Raw genomic sequence first — 17607 nt, forward strand, 5'->3', positions numbered from 1 at the left:
CTAAGTAGGAGGCCAGTACTCAAGAAACTTGGGCTGCAGGCCTGAGCATACCCTTTATATACCCCAGCCCCTACTAGTACTAGGATGGCCTCCATTGTCCTGAACATCAGATCCACCCCAACATGAAGCAATCACACAGCATACAGTCTTAGTTTTTAAGCTGGTACTCTCAGATCCAGTCTCTCCACAAAGAGACAACAGGCCCAAATCAGTAAGTATGCTCTGTAGACTCAGGCTCCAGGGTATCCCTGTAGGCCAGAATCCTGATTCCCCTATATATCCAACCAACTTAGACACACACTAGTGGATCTAGGAAATAGTTCTGACTACCTACAATGCGGGACATAATTACCAAGAACCCTAGCATGAACACCACACACAGGACATCAAACAAATCACTGGACCTTCTGACTGAGGACAAGCTCCCCGACATTAGCAAATCTACAAGGATGAGGATCGGTCCCTAGTTCTTCAAACGCACATTCAGAAACAAGAAACATGGGAAACCAGAGCAAGAGCATTATGAAAATAAGAATGCTCGCCCAGTTCTTAAGCCAGAAAAGAATAGAAGAATATGAAATGTCCTATAAAATTGTTCAGAACCATTGCTGCCCAAGATTGCTTCTATTTACGCTGATGAGCCCTGATGAAAAATGGCTTGGGGAGAAAAGGTTTTGTTTGGTTTCCAGGTTGTAGTCCGTCTTCAAGAAAAGCCAAGGAAGCAACTCAAGACATGAACCTGAAGGCAGGATCTTTGCCAGGGTCCACGGAGAACCAGTGCTTCCTGGCCTGCTCCCTGAGCTTTCTCAGCTCCCTTTCTCATTCAACCAAGGACCACTTGCCCAAGGGTGTCACTACCCACAAGAGGAGGGCTCATCGCACACCAATCACTAGCCAAGTGTCCTAAAGACAGCCCATAGGCCAGTCTGACAGAGGCAGTTCTTCACCTGAGGTTCCTTCTTCCCAGATGACTCTTCTGGCTTGGGTTAAATTGACAAAAAACAGCTGATACAACTGTTCTGAAGAAACTCATTCCACTTCAAGAAATCGGAAAAGACAGAGCAGGCAAGAGGAGCCCAATGCCCAACTTGAAAACCTGAGCTCACTCTCCAGGACCCATGTGACAGGAGAGGATCAAGTCCCACAAGATATTCTCTACAAGTATGCATTGGCATGCATATACATGTGTGCACACACGTGCTTGTAAAAAGAAATAGAGACAGTTCAGTGAAAAAGCTAAAAACCCACTGCAGAAATTCACTGGGAAGACTGAAATTATTTTTTAAAACTCAAACTCACTCTGAAATTGGAACCTACAATGAAAAAAATAAGCAACAGAGAACAGAACAAAATATCAGAAATGGTTGCTCAAAGATGTGTTCTCTTAAAATATGCCACCTGGGAAGAAACAGGTCAAGAGAACATGAAAGCAAATGGCAGGATCACAAGGCTTTAAGGAGGAGACAACTTCCAAATAAGGAAAACCATGTAAAAATACTGGTAGAAGATCAAAATCTCCAATAAAATGTATTTGTATCCCCAAAACCTCATAAGAAACACACAAGCAATTCATCAAAAATCAAAACAAGGTTAGGATTTTCTGGTGAGGGGTCTACACAGACACTCACGTGTTGAAGACCTGACACCAGTTGGTGGCAGTTCTGAGAAGTGTCTGGATCACAAGGGTCCGAATTTCCTAAATGTATTATTAATCCACTGATGAAGTTAAAGCTGAATGGAGGCTGAAGCAGTAGTAGTCAGGAATGTCAGGTCAGTGTGGGTGTGCTTTTGAAGGTTACATCTTGTCTCTGCTGTTCCTCTTTCCCTGCTTCCGGGGTGCTATGAGGTGACCAGCTGCCTCTTCCAGTACAGGCATGTCTTGACTTAACTTAGTCCCAAAGCAACTAACATAGTGGCTCATCGTGGACAGAAAAAAAGGGTGAGGTAAATTTAGGATTTCCCCCCTCTGTCTTTAAAGTATTTTGTCACAACAACAAAGAAATTAACACAGAAAAGAAGTGCATCTTTCCTGTTACAATAGTTAATCACCGGGGTTGGTGAGAAACTGGAAAAGGGTTTGAAAACATTTAGAGTACAGTCAGTGGAGCTCAGTGGATAGTTCTCGGGACAGAATGCTGGTGGGAGCGCAGACATAGAGAAGAGACTGCTCATGAGGTTCAGTGGGAAACTAGATTGGGAGGCATTTGTTACACACTAGCAAAACGTTGAATACATTTTGTCCACACTCTGGAGCTTTGTAGAAAGCTGGGTTGAAAGATGGAGGAATAGTTAATCAGAAAGAAGTTTCAAGTCCACACAATCTTCATGATGTTTCCTGAATATCATTGGCTGCTTTAACCAGATTTACAATGAAAACCAGGAACAAAAAAGTAGAGCAGAAATATATCTTAAAATGTGCAGCTGTCAGAAAGGGACATGGAAAGGTAGAGCAAAAGGATGGGCGTTGCTAAGTGTCAAGTCGGGGGCTGGTCAAGCGCAGGAACGGCCTGGCGGCAAGCATTGAGAACCTGAGGTCAGTCAGTCTTTTAGCTCCAGAGAAAATGTGCTGAGAACCAAATGGTGGTGCACAACTTCAATCCCAGAACTGGGGAGGCAGAGGCAGGCAGATCTCTGCAAGGTCAAGGCCAGTCTGGTCTTCAGAGCAAGTTCAAGGACAGCAACTCTATCTTTAATAATAATAATAATGAGAAAGAAAGTAAGAAAGAAAAAAAAGAAGGAAGAGAGGGAGGGAGGAAGGGAGGGAGGGAAGGAGGGAGGAAGGGAGGGAGGGAGGGAAGAGAGCAGGCGGGCTGGGCAAGGGACACAGCTGGCATTAGCAGCTCTGAGGAAGCAGAGTTGAGCAGACCCTTTGGACTCACTGGCCAGAATGACTACCCCACAGGGGAGCCCCAAGCCACTGAGAATCCCTGCCTCAAATGCAAGACGGGTACTTTCTAAGGATTGAAATTAAATTTGACCTTTGGCCTCCTCAAGCATGCTTACACATGTGCATGCATGTACATGTACATGAGTGTGCACGCACACACACACACACTGACACACACACAGACACACGCACAGACATACACACACAGAGACACACACACACAGACATGGGGGCAGGGCAAGTACATTTTACTAGGACAATAGAAAAGATGGCATAAAGTCATATTATGAGTTAGTTAGCAAAAGTCCATTCATCACAGTCTCGATGATGTAAAAAGAAAAAAATAAGACTTATTTGAAAGACTTTATTTGAAAAGAGAGGTCCAAGGTTCCCTCCTTGCACAGGGTCGCCCAGGAAAACAGCATTTCTGCCATCACAGCGATCGGGCCACTGCAGCTGTCCCCAGTCAGGATGGCCACTGCTCGAGGTAGCAGCCGACCTGTGTCACTTGTGGTTCTTGTTTCTCCAGTGTGCAGAAGAAACTGTGGGAGGAATTCAGGGCTCTGATGGCGATTTCAATGTTAGGCCTGGCATACCAGGCAACGTATGACAGGTCAGAAAGCCAAAAGTCATATCTAATACCCCATCATATTAAGTCACTCTCAGCCACAGTGATATTGCTATGGTCTGAATACAGGTGCCCTTTCCAAAGCACGCTGGTGAAATGTAACACCTACAGGGATAGTGTTGACGGTACCCTTGGGAGAGCAGCACTCTTCCTCACTGCAAGAACTAACATTGTTACACAGAGGTTGAAAAAAGACGATGTTGTCTTTCTGCCATAAGGACTGCATAGGAGCCTCCCACGAGGAATGCCCTTAGCCAGAGCAGAATCCAATGAAGGAGAAAGAAGGGCAAACTAAGCTCAAGGCTAATAGAAGGAATGGACCAATAAGGCCTGAAGAATGGATGATAGATAGATAGATAGATAGATAGATAGATAGATAGATAGATAGACAGACAGATAGATAGATAAATGGATGGCTGGATATGGATAGATAGATAGATAGATAGATAGATAGATAGATAGATAGATAGACAGACAGACTGACTAGATCAGGGAATGGAGAGATAAACTGAGACCTAGAGGTTTTATAAATATAAGCAGCACTAACATAACTTCACCTGAAGTAAGCAAAAACATATTCAAAGGAAACAAATCAGACACGAAGGAGGAAGCATTACAATTGGTCACACGGCATTTAAAGATCCTAAGAGACTGCTTTAACTGACGTGAGACCTCAATATAGAAGCTCTGACATGCTCCTTGGAATTCTATGTGCCCAATGCCTGATTCTGAAGCTACTTCCATAGGTGTAGGTATTTCTTACAGAAGCAGCCACTTCTATGCAACAAAATACATTAGTTACCCATCGCTAATAAATTAAAAAAAAAAAAAAACACGGCAAGGTTTATCAGTTGTTCCTGTATTTATTATTTCATAATTTGGGTCAGAGGTCCAAAATTAGTTTCACTGACCTAGTAATTATATAACAATAATTTGGGTGGATGAACTTAACTTATAACACATTCACTTCATTATCAAGGGACAAGACTCCTCATGAGTAGCACAACTTGCAACGTTTTGCCTGGGTCTACCTGGTTTCTAAGGCCGTCTCTGATCACTGTGTGATTTTACTCTATCAGAGAGCATACACAGCCATTACCCTGAAACTCACAGGCTCCCCCTATAATGGTTAATTTTCACTGTCAACTTAACTGCATCTAGGATTACCACAGATTGAAACATACCTCTGCTTGTGTCTGAGAGGGTGTGTCTCAACGAGGTTTCACTAAGAAAGACCTGCCCTGAATGCAGGTGGTCCAGAGACTATGGTCTCAGACTGAATACAAAAAAAAAAATTGGGATAGAGAGTCCTGAGGGTCAGTGTTCATCCCCCAAGATGCCCGCCCCACACCCATGCCTGACCCTCACCCATGCCTGCCCCACACGCATGCCCGACCCTCACCCATGCCTGACCCACACCCATGACCATCACCCATGCCCAACCCACACCCATGCCTGACCTACACCCTTGCCGGACCCACACCCATGCCCAACCCACACCCATGCCTGACCCACACCCATGCCTGACCCACACCCATGACCATCACCCATGCCCGCCCCACACGCATGCCCGACCCTCACCCATGCCTGACCCACACCCATGACCATCACCCATGCCCGACCCACACCCATGCCCAACCCACACCCGTGCCCGACCCACACCCATGCCCAACCCACACCCATGCCCGACCCACACCCGTGCCCGACCCACACCCATGCCTGACCTACACCCTTGCCCGGCCCACACCCATGCCCAACCCACACCCGTGCCCGACCCACACCCATGCCTGACCCACACCCATGCCTGACCACAGACACAGCCATTCTCATCCCTGTGTCTTCCCCTTCTAATTGCAAACCGAAACTAATCATTCCTTCGAGTTGCTTTTTCAAGTGTTTTGTCACAACAATGAGAGTTACAACTTACACCACTCACTAATGGCAATCCCTCACCACACCCTTGCACTGTGACGAAGTCACCTACCACTGAATACCTAGCAACACTATTTCCTTCGAAATGTAAAAGTTTTTTAAGAAGAATTACTAAGGTTACTTTTATGTTATCAACTAAGGAAAAAACTGTTTTGATTTTATCTACCCCTCAGGGGTTAATGAGATTATGCAATCTACAAACACTTCGGAAGGCGTTTTCCTAAGACGACAGATGAGACTATCTATTTTGGGAGCCGGGATGAACTGTTATGATCAAAGAGCTAAAACCCATGCTAACTCTGTGTGTATGCTTTATTCCTTCTGATCTCTCATGTACACAGAGAAAATAAAATTATTATGATCATTATCTGCCAAAATACTAGCAAGGCTCCAAAGCAAGGAAGGGAGAATCTATTCACAGTTTCAACAGTCCTTAGAATTGAAACTCCTTATACCCTGCTGCAAGCCTTCTCATTGTTAGCATCTGCTGCTGGATTTTTATAGCATAATAAGTGTGTTTGGGGCTATGAGTCAGATCACAGCCAGAAATTGCTAGAACCCTAAACTACTGCCCAGACAAATTAAATAATTATTATAACAGGCATAATCCAAAGCCCACATGTATCAAGGAATGGTTGAATTTTAAATCTCATTAAATTCTCAAAGCAACTGTAAATCAAATTTTAGCAAAAATAAAATGGTGCTGCAACATTATGGTTGATGTTTCAATAAAAAGTTATGAGTTGGGAGTATAGGTTTTACTATGAATATAAAACAAAATGTTAAATAGTTGATTTGTATTTCACAGTAGTTTAAAAAGACGTTCATAGTTTAAAACATTCATAGTTTCAAGATACCGAAATACATGTATATCAGAAATCAGAAAGAGAAAATACAGTAACCAAAATGAAATTTGCTAAATAAGTAAAAATTCATGAGGTGAACGTGTTTTGAGATTTCTTGCTTCAAAGGGATGAGACAGGTAGTTTTGCTATCTGCTGGAGAAGCAATTGATGGTTCAGAAATCACTTCACCTTGTTTAGAATATATCTGGTACCACAGAAAACTTGTACATGAAGTTTGTATGAAATCTGGGAAAGCCTCATAGATTTTGTTTTGATTCGTTTCTATTCTTGCTGTGACATTTTACACACTATATAAAATACTGGCGGCATTCTCAACTCACTATAAATGGAACCTCAAAACTGTTCATAGTCGCAATGCTCTTGTCTCTCTAAGCCCCATGGGATCCAGTAAAATAGCACGGTGCAGGGCTGGGTGAGTCCCGATCAAGCCTGCTGCTTCCTTGCCTAGTGTCTGAGGAAAGACCTTGCCAAGGCGATGCAGAACCAACCATCAGTCACTTGTCATTGACTTCAGAATTCAGATTTTATAAGAGAAGTTACTAAAGTGCAATCAATACATCAGGAACATGTGCTTTACAAGGGCACAGCAGACAGTAAATAGTGGTTAAGACACAAAGAGAATTAATGTGGCAGGAAGTGTAATTTCTTGTCTTTGAATGAAAACTATTTTTGTGAAGCATTTGCCCTTTCTAATATTGAGCTTGGTATTAGCTAGGAAACAAAAGAAGTTCACCAGCGGAAACGGACATCTGCCAACTGAGCACAGTTCAAAGAACACATATGGCATTAGCCATGTTTTTTTTTTTAATCACAATGCATATCTTAAAGAAGCTGACTATTAATACAGAAATAAATATTGTTTTAAATTAACCAGAAAAGGAACTGATACCCTGAGACTATTGCCTAGAAACTGTCAAACTGTTTAATATGTAATTGTCTCACACAAAATGCACATTTCTGGTTTCTACTTGTGACAGATGGACACTTTGTATAGGAAGCCAGTACCTTTAGGAAGGCTAAAGGGAGCCTTTGAGGTTATTATAACAATTCAATACGATACAGATGATTACTAATAACTTGGTTTGTAAAGCTTTCTATTTATCTGAACCGTCAATCCTAAAATAAGTCCCTGTTTAAGAGACTAAAAATGAAAGACAGAAATAAGACACAGAATAAGTCTAAAGCCTACACCTAATTACATTTCTATTCAACTGAATTTTTGCTGACAATGGAGCTCGGTTTCCTTGATTACATTTGGCTATTGTCTTCAGTATCCCAGCCCCACCCTCCCCAAAGCATCTGAAAGTAAAGAAAATACCATAAACACTTGTCACAATAAAACACTAATTAAGAACTTTAACTGAAATCCTTTTTTTTTAAAGAGCTTACGTTTTAATTTATTATGAACACAAACTCCTCTTAAATGCAACACATGTCAGTTTTCCCTCTCCCTACAGAGAGCTTATGAGCTGCTGTCCATGGTGACACACACTGGCTGTATGCAGCAACAGCGCCACCACAGAAACATCCCCTGTGTCTGCTTCTGGGTGGCAGATGTGCTGGGTTGGTTGCATTTTGCATAGCCAACATTTCGGTAATTATAAGTTGCACGACTTCATTTGAAGCCATAGCTCCCAATAGCGAAAGAAACACATAACACACACACACACAATCCTTGTGCGGTAGGGGAGGACGCCTTGATCTTCTGGATACAGGACAGATCTCTGTGCCTCTCCATAAATTCCATCTCTTTGCACAGTTTAACACCCTTTTAGACCCTCAAGCTAAGCACCTTCCCACAAGGCAGGAAATCTTCAAAAGCTTTACTCAATCAATTTGATGGCTGGTTTTGTTGTTGTTGTTGTTACTTGGTTGTTGTTGTTTTTACTGAAATTTGGTTTTAACTGAACAGTATATTTAAATATAATTTGAAATCTGGACAGTAATGAATAGCCAATGTCCACTGAGTTCAAAAAGAAAAAAAAAGTTTAAAAATTCTACACATACAATTATGGTGATGTGGGGCCATGCTTCTGAAAACATCCCCTTGAACTGATTTCAAAATAATTGTAACAGTATCATTCCCTTCCCCTCACCGCTGATGAGAACGGAAGGATGGGGAGAGTTCCATGGTAATCGTGCTTCAAGTACAGAGATGTGCAGTAAAAATACCGTAAAGAAATTCCTCTGGTCAGGCACCACGGCGCCGAAACTTTGGGAGGTCAGTATCTTAACCAAGATTGAGCTATCTTGTTTCCTTCCCAAATCCATTTCACCCAAATGAGGTGTTTGTATTACAATTTATTGTTCCCTAGACGCCCAAATCACCCATCTGCCTCTGGAGTTTCTAGTCGGTAATTAAGGCACTATCCATTAGAACCATTAAGTGCACCAAGTGAGGAGGAGGAAGAGGGCGCGGGAAAGGGGTGGGGGCGGAAACCCACTTTAAAAGAGCCAGGCCCTGAGCACACAGAGACCCCTCGTCCCAGCTGGGACTCTCTGCCCGCCCCGTGCAGCGTGCAATACCAAGCCAAGTTATCAGAAGCAGCAGGGCCAGCTCCCCGCAACACACATGGGGCTCCACACTGGGCCATACCTTGGAAGAGGAAGGCTTTCGTCCCATTATGCAGTCCCGGGACTTGGCGCACTCCAGCTGTGGACTCCCCAAGTGCTAACTCTGTTAAGACGTCAATCTGTAGGGAGGGGTCCACACCAAGCCCCCAAACTGGTGGGAGTGGGGAGGGGTAGGAAAGAAAGAAAGAAAGAAAGGGGGCCATTAAAACGCAAGCTTCCACAGCAGCAAAGAAAGCACGCGTCTTGGAGACAATATTTGGAAGTGCTGACTAGAGGCAACTCGCTCTTCCACAGGGAGAGCCTTACCTGGTCGCGCTGTCAAGCTTAAAATAGCAGAGCACTGGGTCCCATCTCCTGACCTACTTTAAGCCCCTCTCTGTGCAAAGTTCCCCCTCAGCCACAGACCCTACGGGTGTGACCCGCCTTGCTGTCCCCAGGACAAGCATAGAAAGGATCCAAATGCAAACCCTCCAGACTTCCCCAATCCAGAGGGACACCGGGCGGCGACCCCACGGCAGGGAGCATCCCGGCCCAGATTGGCGGCCACTCACCAGCTCCGAGCCCGAGGATCACGCAGAACGTTCTCAGTAACACCCGGGATTCCATGGCGTGCATCGTCTCAGTCCATCGTCTCCCTCTTTAAAAATAAAGATAAAAACCAAGAGGTGCTGGGAGTGAAGCGGGAAAGCCGAGCTGGCCCCTCCTGCGACCGCCTTGGCGTCGCCACCCGGGCTCAGACACCTAAGACCGAGCGGGGCGCCCCCGGGTGCGCGCCGAACTTGGAGCCGCCTCTGCGCTCATCGCTCCCGCACGCGGCGGGCCGCAGCCAGTTCAGGCTCGCGGGGACCTGCGGGGACCTGCACCGAGCAGCGCCCCGCCGAGCCACGCGGCCCGAGCGCGCACGCGGAGGAAGGGAGGCGGCTCCGGGAAAGCCGGGCCGGGCCGCCCCGCACCCGCCCGCGCTCCCGCGCCCGAACCTGTTGGAAAGGCGGAGACAATGGCGAGAGCCCGGAGCCGCCGAGACCGCTCCGGGAGGGCGGGGCGCGAGCTGGGGCGCGGGTGGGGCGGCCTCTTTTCTAACCCCCCTCCCCGCACACGCAGCGCCTGGTCCAGCCAGCCCTGCCCGCAGCAGTCCTCCACCACCCTCGCCAGCCCGCAACCGCAGCCTCCGCTCGGGATCCTAGGATCTCAATGCCAGGTGCCAAGTTGATAGGCGGCGTTTGCACTCACCCTCTCGAAATCCGACGCGTGTCTCCAAAGCCCGGCGAGAGAAAGGACCACCCAGCCGCAGGAGGCAAGGTTGCAAAGAAAGGCACCCGGCCGCCTCGGGCAAAAGAGGGAAGCCCCCACTTAGACACTCACACTGCACGGCAGCCCCAGGCGCAGGGCACCCCCTCCCGGGCGGGAAAAGGAACCCAGTCAAAGCACATAGGACTCCTAGGTGAAGCTGGACAAGAGAGGGAGACAGGCGGAGATGGGTAGTGAGCAGGGGAAGCCTGGCCAACCCTGACTGAGAGGCTCCCTGCCCAGGGTGGGGCGCTGGAGAGCCTCCAGGCACAGACAGGACACAGAACTTAGCCAGGAGCCAGGGGCTGCTGGACAGCTCCAGAAACCATAGTGTGCTTCCCAAAGCCTAAGTCCAGGACCCTGCACAGCAGCAAGGGTTAAAGGGCAGAACAAGGGATTCTACCCACTGAGAAAAAGCAAGTGTGGGTACGTGTTAGAATGAATAGATGATACAGATAAGACGATGCATGGATGGATGGATGGATGCATGCATGGATGGATGCATGGATGAATGCATGGATGGATGCATGGATGCATGGATGTATGGGTGCGTGCATGGATGCATGCATGGATGCATGCATGGATGATGGTAAATGAGCAGATAGATGACAGATGGATGAGAGGATGGTAGGTAGGTAAGTAGGTATAATACATGTATTGATTGAGCCCAGGAGACTAAGAAGCCCCACCCACTCACTGTTGACCATACTCATGTTGACTTTACTCACTCCCTCCCCATACATTCCTAGGACTAAAAGAATAGGATTATTAGTGATTCTTAGGAGAACAAATAAATAAATTAAAAATCAATGGTACACATATTTTTCAAGAGCTACCTAAATTTCGCATTGAATTTTTAAGTTAGTTATCTTCCATCGTGGATAAGTTAAAGAGTTTCAAGAGTGAGTAAAATGTTTCTAGAGAGTTCTGAACCCTCCTCCAATTAATCAGAATCTGCTTTCAACAAGACCTGAACCAAGCACAGCAAGCCCTAGGTAGTCTGAGGCTCCTGCAGACTGGGATATGTCACACACTGCATACAACAGGTCAGACATTGCTACATACATCACAGTAGTGATGGGGAGACATGTGTACCTAAGTTCATGAAATATTTAATAGGGGATCAGAATTTTGGAACTTTATCTACAGTATTTATTATTCCCCCTCAATCAAAATTTTCACTAAATTTTAAGACAAATCTTACAGACTTGGAGACCTATTCCAATGCTCCCATGTAAGGATTGAAGGGCAACATCTCAAATTTGCTAAATTACACCAAATAAAATAAATGAAAAGGAAACTCTTGGGCGAATTAAAGATCTTTCTGCAACAGTACATTCAAATATTGAACAATAAAATATCAAAGTAATATCAATATAATATCAAATATCATATCAATATAATATCAAATAATATCAACAATGGCTACATAAAAGGCGTATTAATGAGTAGTGCTATTTAAATTATGGTTGGGAAGAGAAACGAGAGACGTGTAAATAGAGGCACATGCCCAGTCTCCTCACAACATTCCTACCGTGGAAGAGGAGGAATCAGAGGGTGGATCTACACGAAGCCATGTAAGAAGAACGGTGAGCCAAGGAGTTGCAGCAAACTATAGTGTGGAAAGAGCAAAGCAAAACAAACAAACAAAAAGCTGTCTTCCAGAGCCTCAGGCAGAGAGCGGTACTGGCATGAACTTGGCCTAGCACAGTAAGACTCTCTTTAGAGTCCTAGAGAAAGGTCCAATAGCAAATCTCTGATGTTTGAACCAGCTAATTTTGTGATTTATTTCTTAGGTGATACCTATTTAAAAAATGGTTTATTAACTACAAGAGTGCTTGCCCAGCATGCAACAGATTCAACTGATAGCAGCCCACATAGATAGGTGTCATGTCCTACATGTAATCTCAGCACCTTGAAGATGAAGAAGACAGGATCAGACTTCAAGGTCATCTTCAGCTACATTGTGCGGCCAAGACCAACCTAGCGTATGTGAGCCCCTGTCATTGCTCCATAGATGGGCGAACACATAAATTGGCCAAAAAAAAAAAAAAAAAAATTGGTCAAAATGGTTGACCATCCTAGACTGTAAAAGGGTCCTTTCTCATTTTAAGCACATATCCATGCCCAGCACTTTATTTATAAGTGATATTTACACTAACAAAAGAAATCCCCTAACACACTAGGGTGAAGTGCCGGTGGAGTGATTGGGAGAAACTGGGACACGGGGTTTCAGATGCCACAGGAACCCTAAGATTATGTATATTTTATCATACACACTAGATAATGGACTATGACCAAAGCCAGGAAGGGTGAGATACTCCTGCTCAGTTTGACAAGTGAAGGGACCTTGGCATGATTAGAGTGACATCTGCTATATCAAGACGGAAGAAAGAACAGAATGGCGAATATGTGGGTAACCACAAGAGGCTTCTCCAGTACTGGAAAATATCTGATGGTTCTATTGTTTCTGCATTGCTACAGAACAAATTGTTACAAGTTTTGTAAACTGCTTAAAACAACAACATGTCTGATCTTACAATTCCCTTCATTGTGACTCCATCATCAGTCTCTCCATGCTATATCAAAGCACTGATGAGACTATATCCATTCTGTAAGCTTGGAGGAGAGTTCTGTTGCCTTTTTAAGCAGTGTGTGCGCTTCTTGGCTCATTCCCCCTTTTTGTCTTCAGAGCCACCCACAGTAAGGACAGTTCTATCAGACCTCTCCAGTTCTCAAAATACAACCTGCAAATCTCTGGAAGATCCTAGCAGGATTTGTACAATAATATTAAAACCATTTGCACATCCCAGATAATCACTCCTTCTTAGCCTTAATGACAAGTCGTGTAAAGTATCATATTTGGATTTTAGAGGTTAAGATATAGACATCCTTGGGTGACCATCCTTCTAATAGTTAAAATACTTAGAAATTACCTAAATAGGTATAGATTTTCATATGTAAGAAAATCATAACACAGATATAGGAAGGGGACCCATAGGACAGTAAGGTCTAAGATAACCTAGCTTAACTCTAATGTAAGTGGCAACACAGGTGTCTGCATAGATGGTGGAACATGTTTATATCCTCTGAAACACTAGTTAAAATACTGCACAAAGATGTGAGTTCAAAAACACAATAGCTAAAATGAGCACAAAATATCAAAGTAACTTGAAAAAAAGCAAAAAAAAAAAAAAGGCTTGTGGAACACAAAATACAAGTAAATAAAAATAAATAATGAAATGGAAGACTATAATTCAACTATTAAGAATTACAATAAATATAAATGACCTAAAACAAAAGACTAGGATCTTTTTTTTTCACAATAGATCCGGGGAATATAAACTAACTAACTACATGTGATTTAAAAGGAATCACTTCAGAGAGAGTAAATTCAGTTAAAGACACACCACGGTGTTTAAAGATATCTTAAACAGAAATACATCAAAAGAGTTGAAGTGGCTATAACATTGAGGAAGCAAGTTCACAGCAAAACAAATTAGCAAGACAACAAATGTTTACCATTTACGGTCAACTCAAGAGAAAGAACACTTGGCATAAGTGGTCAGCCTTCGAGTAACACAGGGCAACCTCAATGCTAAGGCACACACTCGGCAGCAAGGCATCAAAATGCGAGATATTTATCCCCAAAGAAACTGAGACAGAACTATTGTGAGAGACAGGTAAACCTATAGTAATATTTAGAAACTTCTATATTCTTCTCTCCTAATCAGATAATATCTCTAGTCCCATCTACACTCAACACCAATTATACTAGACATCTGAAGAAGAAATAACATCAGGCAAACACAAATTTCCAAAAAATAGAGTAAGAAACATCCCCCACTCCATTTTTATGAAACAGTCACTATTTTAGACTGAAATTAGACAAATGAGTAACAGAAAAGCAAAAACCAGAACATAAAAACAAAATATACCTTTTGAACCTGCACAGAACATCTTCAACAAAATATTAATATGTCAACTGCCAATATGTAAAAACAATACTACAAACATGAGGGTTTCATTCTAGTAATACAAAACTGATTAAATTCTCTGATATCAATCAAAGCAAACTGAAGAATTTATCATTTATAGAAGAAAATCATATGATCATATCAACCGGGGCAAAGGCAACATTTGACAAAGCTCAACAACTAATCATAAAATTGCAAATTATATTCTCGAGAGCAAAATCAGAAAGTTTTAACATAAATCTAATGGGCACATGGAAAAGATTCTATACCTGGCCTAAGAGTGGAAGAGTGGATGGCAAGTTGCAGTTAATACATTTGAGAGTAAGAAAAAGAAACAAAAGTTATTTGTCTTACAAAATAAGACACAGTTTTCCCTCAGCACCATGGTTAGCTCATGGGAAATTTTCAAAGCACCCATGAAAAAGCTCTGAAGAGTGACTTTTGCATATCAAAACAAACATACAGAACATAAAACACGCAGCAATTGATCGTATTTACACTACTAGCAGGAAATGACTTAAAGTACAATTAATTTTAAAACATTCACATTGCATTAAAATAATTACTTAATAATCTAAAAATATCATAGGTGATATTTTTCCATTAATAACTGTAGAACATTGCTTAAGAAAATAAGGACAAAGAGATCTGCAGTGCCCATGGATGGAGTTTACTGTTGACAATGCATTTATTAAGTTCATACTGAGCTAAAGAGTCAAGACAATCCTAACCAGAAGGCTCTTTATGGAGACCAGAGAGCTGACCATTAAAATGCATGGAAAATACAAAGGCCAAGAACATTTTTGGAAAGAAAAATAACATTACAGAATGCAAAACATGTGATTTCCATAATACACAATAACACTGAATACATCCAGGCTGTGTGGTTTGAGGTTAAACATTCATAGAAAACAGAGCAAAGGGTATAGAAACAGATATATGTATGTGTATTTAACTTACAAAATATAAAAATCTAACAGTGAATAGGAATAATCTTTTGAACAATTGGACATCTCTGTAGGAAGTGGGGACAGGGAAAAGAAGGGATCTTGAGCCTTGTGCTGTCTACAGTAGTGACCTGACTGGAATGCAAACCTGAGTGTAAACACTAACGTGTAATACTTTCAAGGAAACATGTCCGCGATTCCGGCTTTTGAGAATTTTTAAATAGGACATAAAATGCATGTGTGTTTTAAATGATACATTGTACTTCATTAAAATTGGAAACATTTAGCTTTTTGGAAGATACCATTAAGATAGTTAAAAGTTACACAATAAAAGAAAATATTTTCAAAGACATCTCTAATAAAAGACTTGATTTCAAATTATATTAAAAAGCTTGAATAAAAACAAAGAACCTTAAGAAAAAAGCATGACATTTGAATGAAAAATTTACCAAAAACAAGCATACAGAAGATGTATATATACATATATAAACAATGTCCCAACATCAGTAGTCATTACAGAAATACAAACCAAAATTCAATAAATTAAATATTACTAGAATTGCCAAAAATGAAAATAACAGGGTATTGTTTTAAGTCTAACAAAGTAAAATAAATTTTAAAACAGTTTGACGCAGTGTGACCCAACCTGAAATTCCCCACTGGTAAAGAGAAGGTAAAGGCCTTTCGGAAAACTCTGGAAGCTTCTCACAGAGTAAGGCGTTCTCTACTACATGCCCTTAAGATATGAAAACATATCCCCTCACCACTTCAAGATGTGTGAAACCACTTTATGTAACCAAGTATTGGTAACAAAACAGATAACTGGGAACTGTAGTAATTCACTGTGGAATACTACCTAGGGATGGAAAACATGGAACCAATATACAAAGCACAATGCTTCCATGGCATTCAGTACAAAACACAGTACTCTGCGAGATAGATCTCTTGTCTCACATTCATTTTTTAACAAAGCATATTTTGTTTATTATTCGTGTGTGTGTATGTATGTATGTGTGTATGTGTGTCAGGTACAGGGGTGCACATGTCACGTGTGGAGGTCAGGAGACAGTCCCATGGGGGTCCTCATCATCTTCCATCTTTACGCAGGCTTGGGAGATAGATCTCAGTGGGAAGCGGGTTCTACCTGCTGCACCGCCACACCGGTCTCAGTTCATCCTCTTCTCATGGCATGTTGACAAAAAGAGAATTTCCACTTCTGCTTGGGTTCACAGGGAAGAGTGCCTCGAACAGCTTCAACCCACCCACACATAGTTTGAAGCCTCCCTTACTCCACGTGGCGTTTGAAAGGAAATTGTACTTAAGACTGTGAAGTTTTGTCAAAACATAAGACATAAAATAGTGGGACGATCCTGGAAGCTGAGCCGGACTGGGAAGAGTGCAGAAGATAAAGAAGGAACTGACAAAAAAAAAAAAAGTAAAATGAAAAGAGAAGCCAAGAAGGGAAACAGAAGAAAGGAACAGTGTGGCTGCTGGCGTCCTCTTGATAATTGTGCTACCCAAAACTCCTGTTTGCAGTGTCCTGCAGGCAGGCTAAAGGAAGCCCGCCCCCAGCTGGATTTGATTGACAATAAAGAATTGCCGTACAGCCAATGGGTGGACAAAGGAGGAAAGGCGCATCAACACCCAGAAGAGAAGGAACAGATTCAGAACTGCAGAGGGGAGGTCATCCGAAATGTAAGAGTAAAGGGAAAGCGGCCCGGAGGGGCCAATGGGCTTCTCCGAAGGTAACAGGGCAGCGAAGTTAGAAGTAAACTCAGAAGGCATTGAGCCTGGAGTACCGGACGGACAGACGGAAGGGCATGCTAGCCACAGGGGGCTTGGAAGTGCCAGCCACTGAGGTAGAAAGGCATGTTAAAAATAAGCTAAAGTGTGTGTCTTTCATTTATGAATCCAAAAATAGCTCCTGGGCAGATGCTGGAGTGTGACCACTCACCGCGACAAAGCGAAATGGTTACATTCGGTGGAGAGACATTGCTGGCTTCCCTTGCAGCACAGGCTCAGGTTCCAGCAGTGGGACATGAGGCCAATGCCTGTTTGGAAGACTTGGGGGACAGTGGGTTTCACTCAACATTCTTTGTGTTCAATGCATACTTTGAATGATCCACAGAACCCAACTAAAACTCTGGGAAATAAAAGCAAGTCTTCAAACATAGTTCTAGAGGAGCAGAGTGGAAAGAAGCCCCTTCGTTCCAGGGCCAGGCACAGCCTCCTACGCACCTGTTAACAGTGTCTCATAAGAACTTCTGCCCGCCCACCTCAGAGCTGCTGAGGGTCAAGTCCACCTTGGCAGTATACGAATGTCAGCCCCACCTGTTGTTGTCCTAAGAAACCACTCCACGTCAGGGTTGGCCTGGTCCTATCATTCAATATTGGAATCAGTCGTCACAGTGGAAAATGGTGATACTTAGAATAAATCAATAGGAAAATGTACAGAAAACAAACAAACAAACAAAATGAAAATGGTGCTGGGAATATGGATACATTTAAA

General features: G+C 43.0%; 1 protein-coding gene across 1 annotated transcript in view; it reads right to left on the reverse strand.

Moving 5' to 3' along the window:
* The window catches only part of Nell2 (neural EGFL like 2), a 301332-nt gene extending 291416 nt beyond the window's left edge, over nt 1-9916 (reverse strand). Inside the window, exons 1-3 of the mRNA XM_052161466.1 lie at nt 9865-9916; nt 9439-9524; nt 8910-9038 (exon numbers count right to left, since the gene is read on the reverse strand). Of these exons, the coding sequence (XP_052017426.1) occupies nt 8910-9038; nt 9439-9502 (193 nt within the window). The 5' untranslated portion in view covers nt 9503-9524; nt 9865-9916. The remainder of the gene's footprint in view (nt 1-8909; nt 9039-9438; nt 9525-9864) is intronic.
* Between the last annotated feature and the right edge of the window lie 7691 nt (nt 9917-17607).

The sequence above is a fragment of the Apodemus sylvaticus genome, chromosome 17, assembly GCF_947179515.1.
Source record: "Apodemus sylvaticus chromosome 17, mApoSyl1.1, whole genome shotgun sequence".
NCBI classification, from domain to species: Eukaryota; Metazoa; Chordata; class Mammalia; order Rodentia; family Muridae; genus Apodemus; species Apodemus sylvaticus.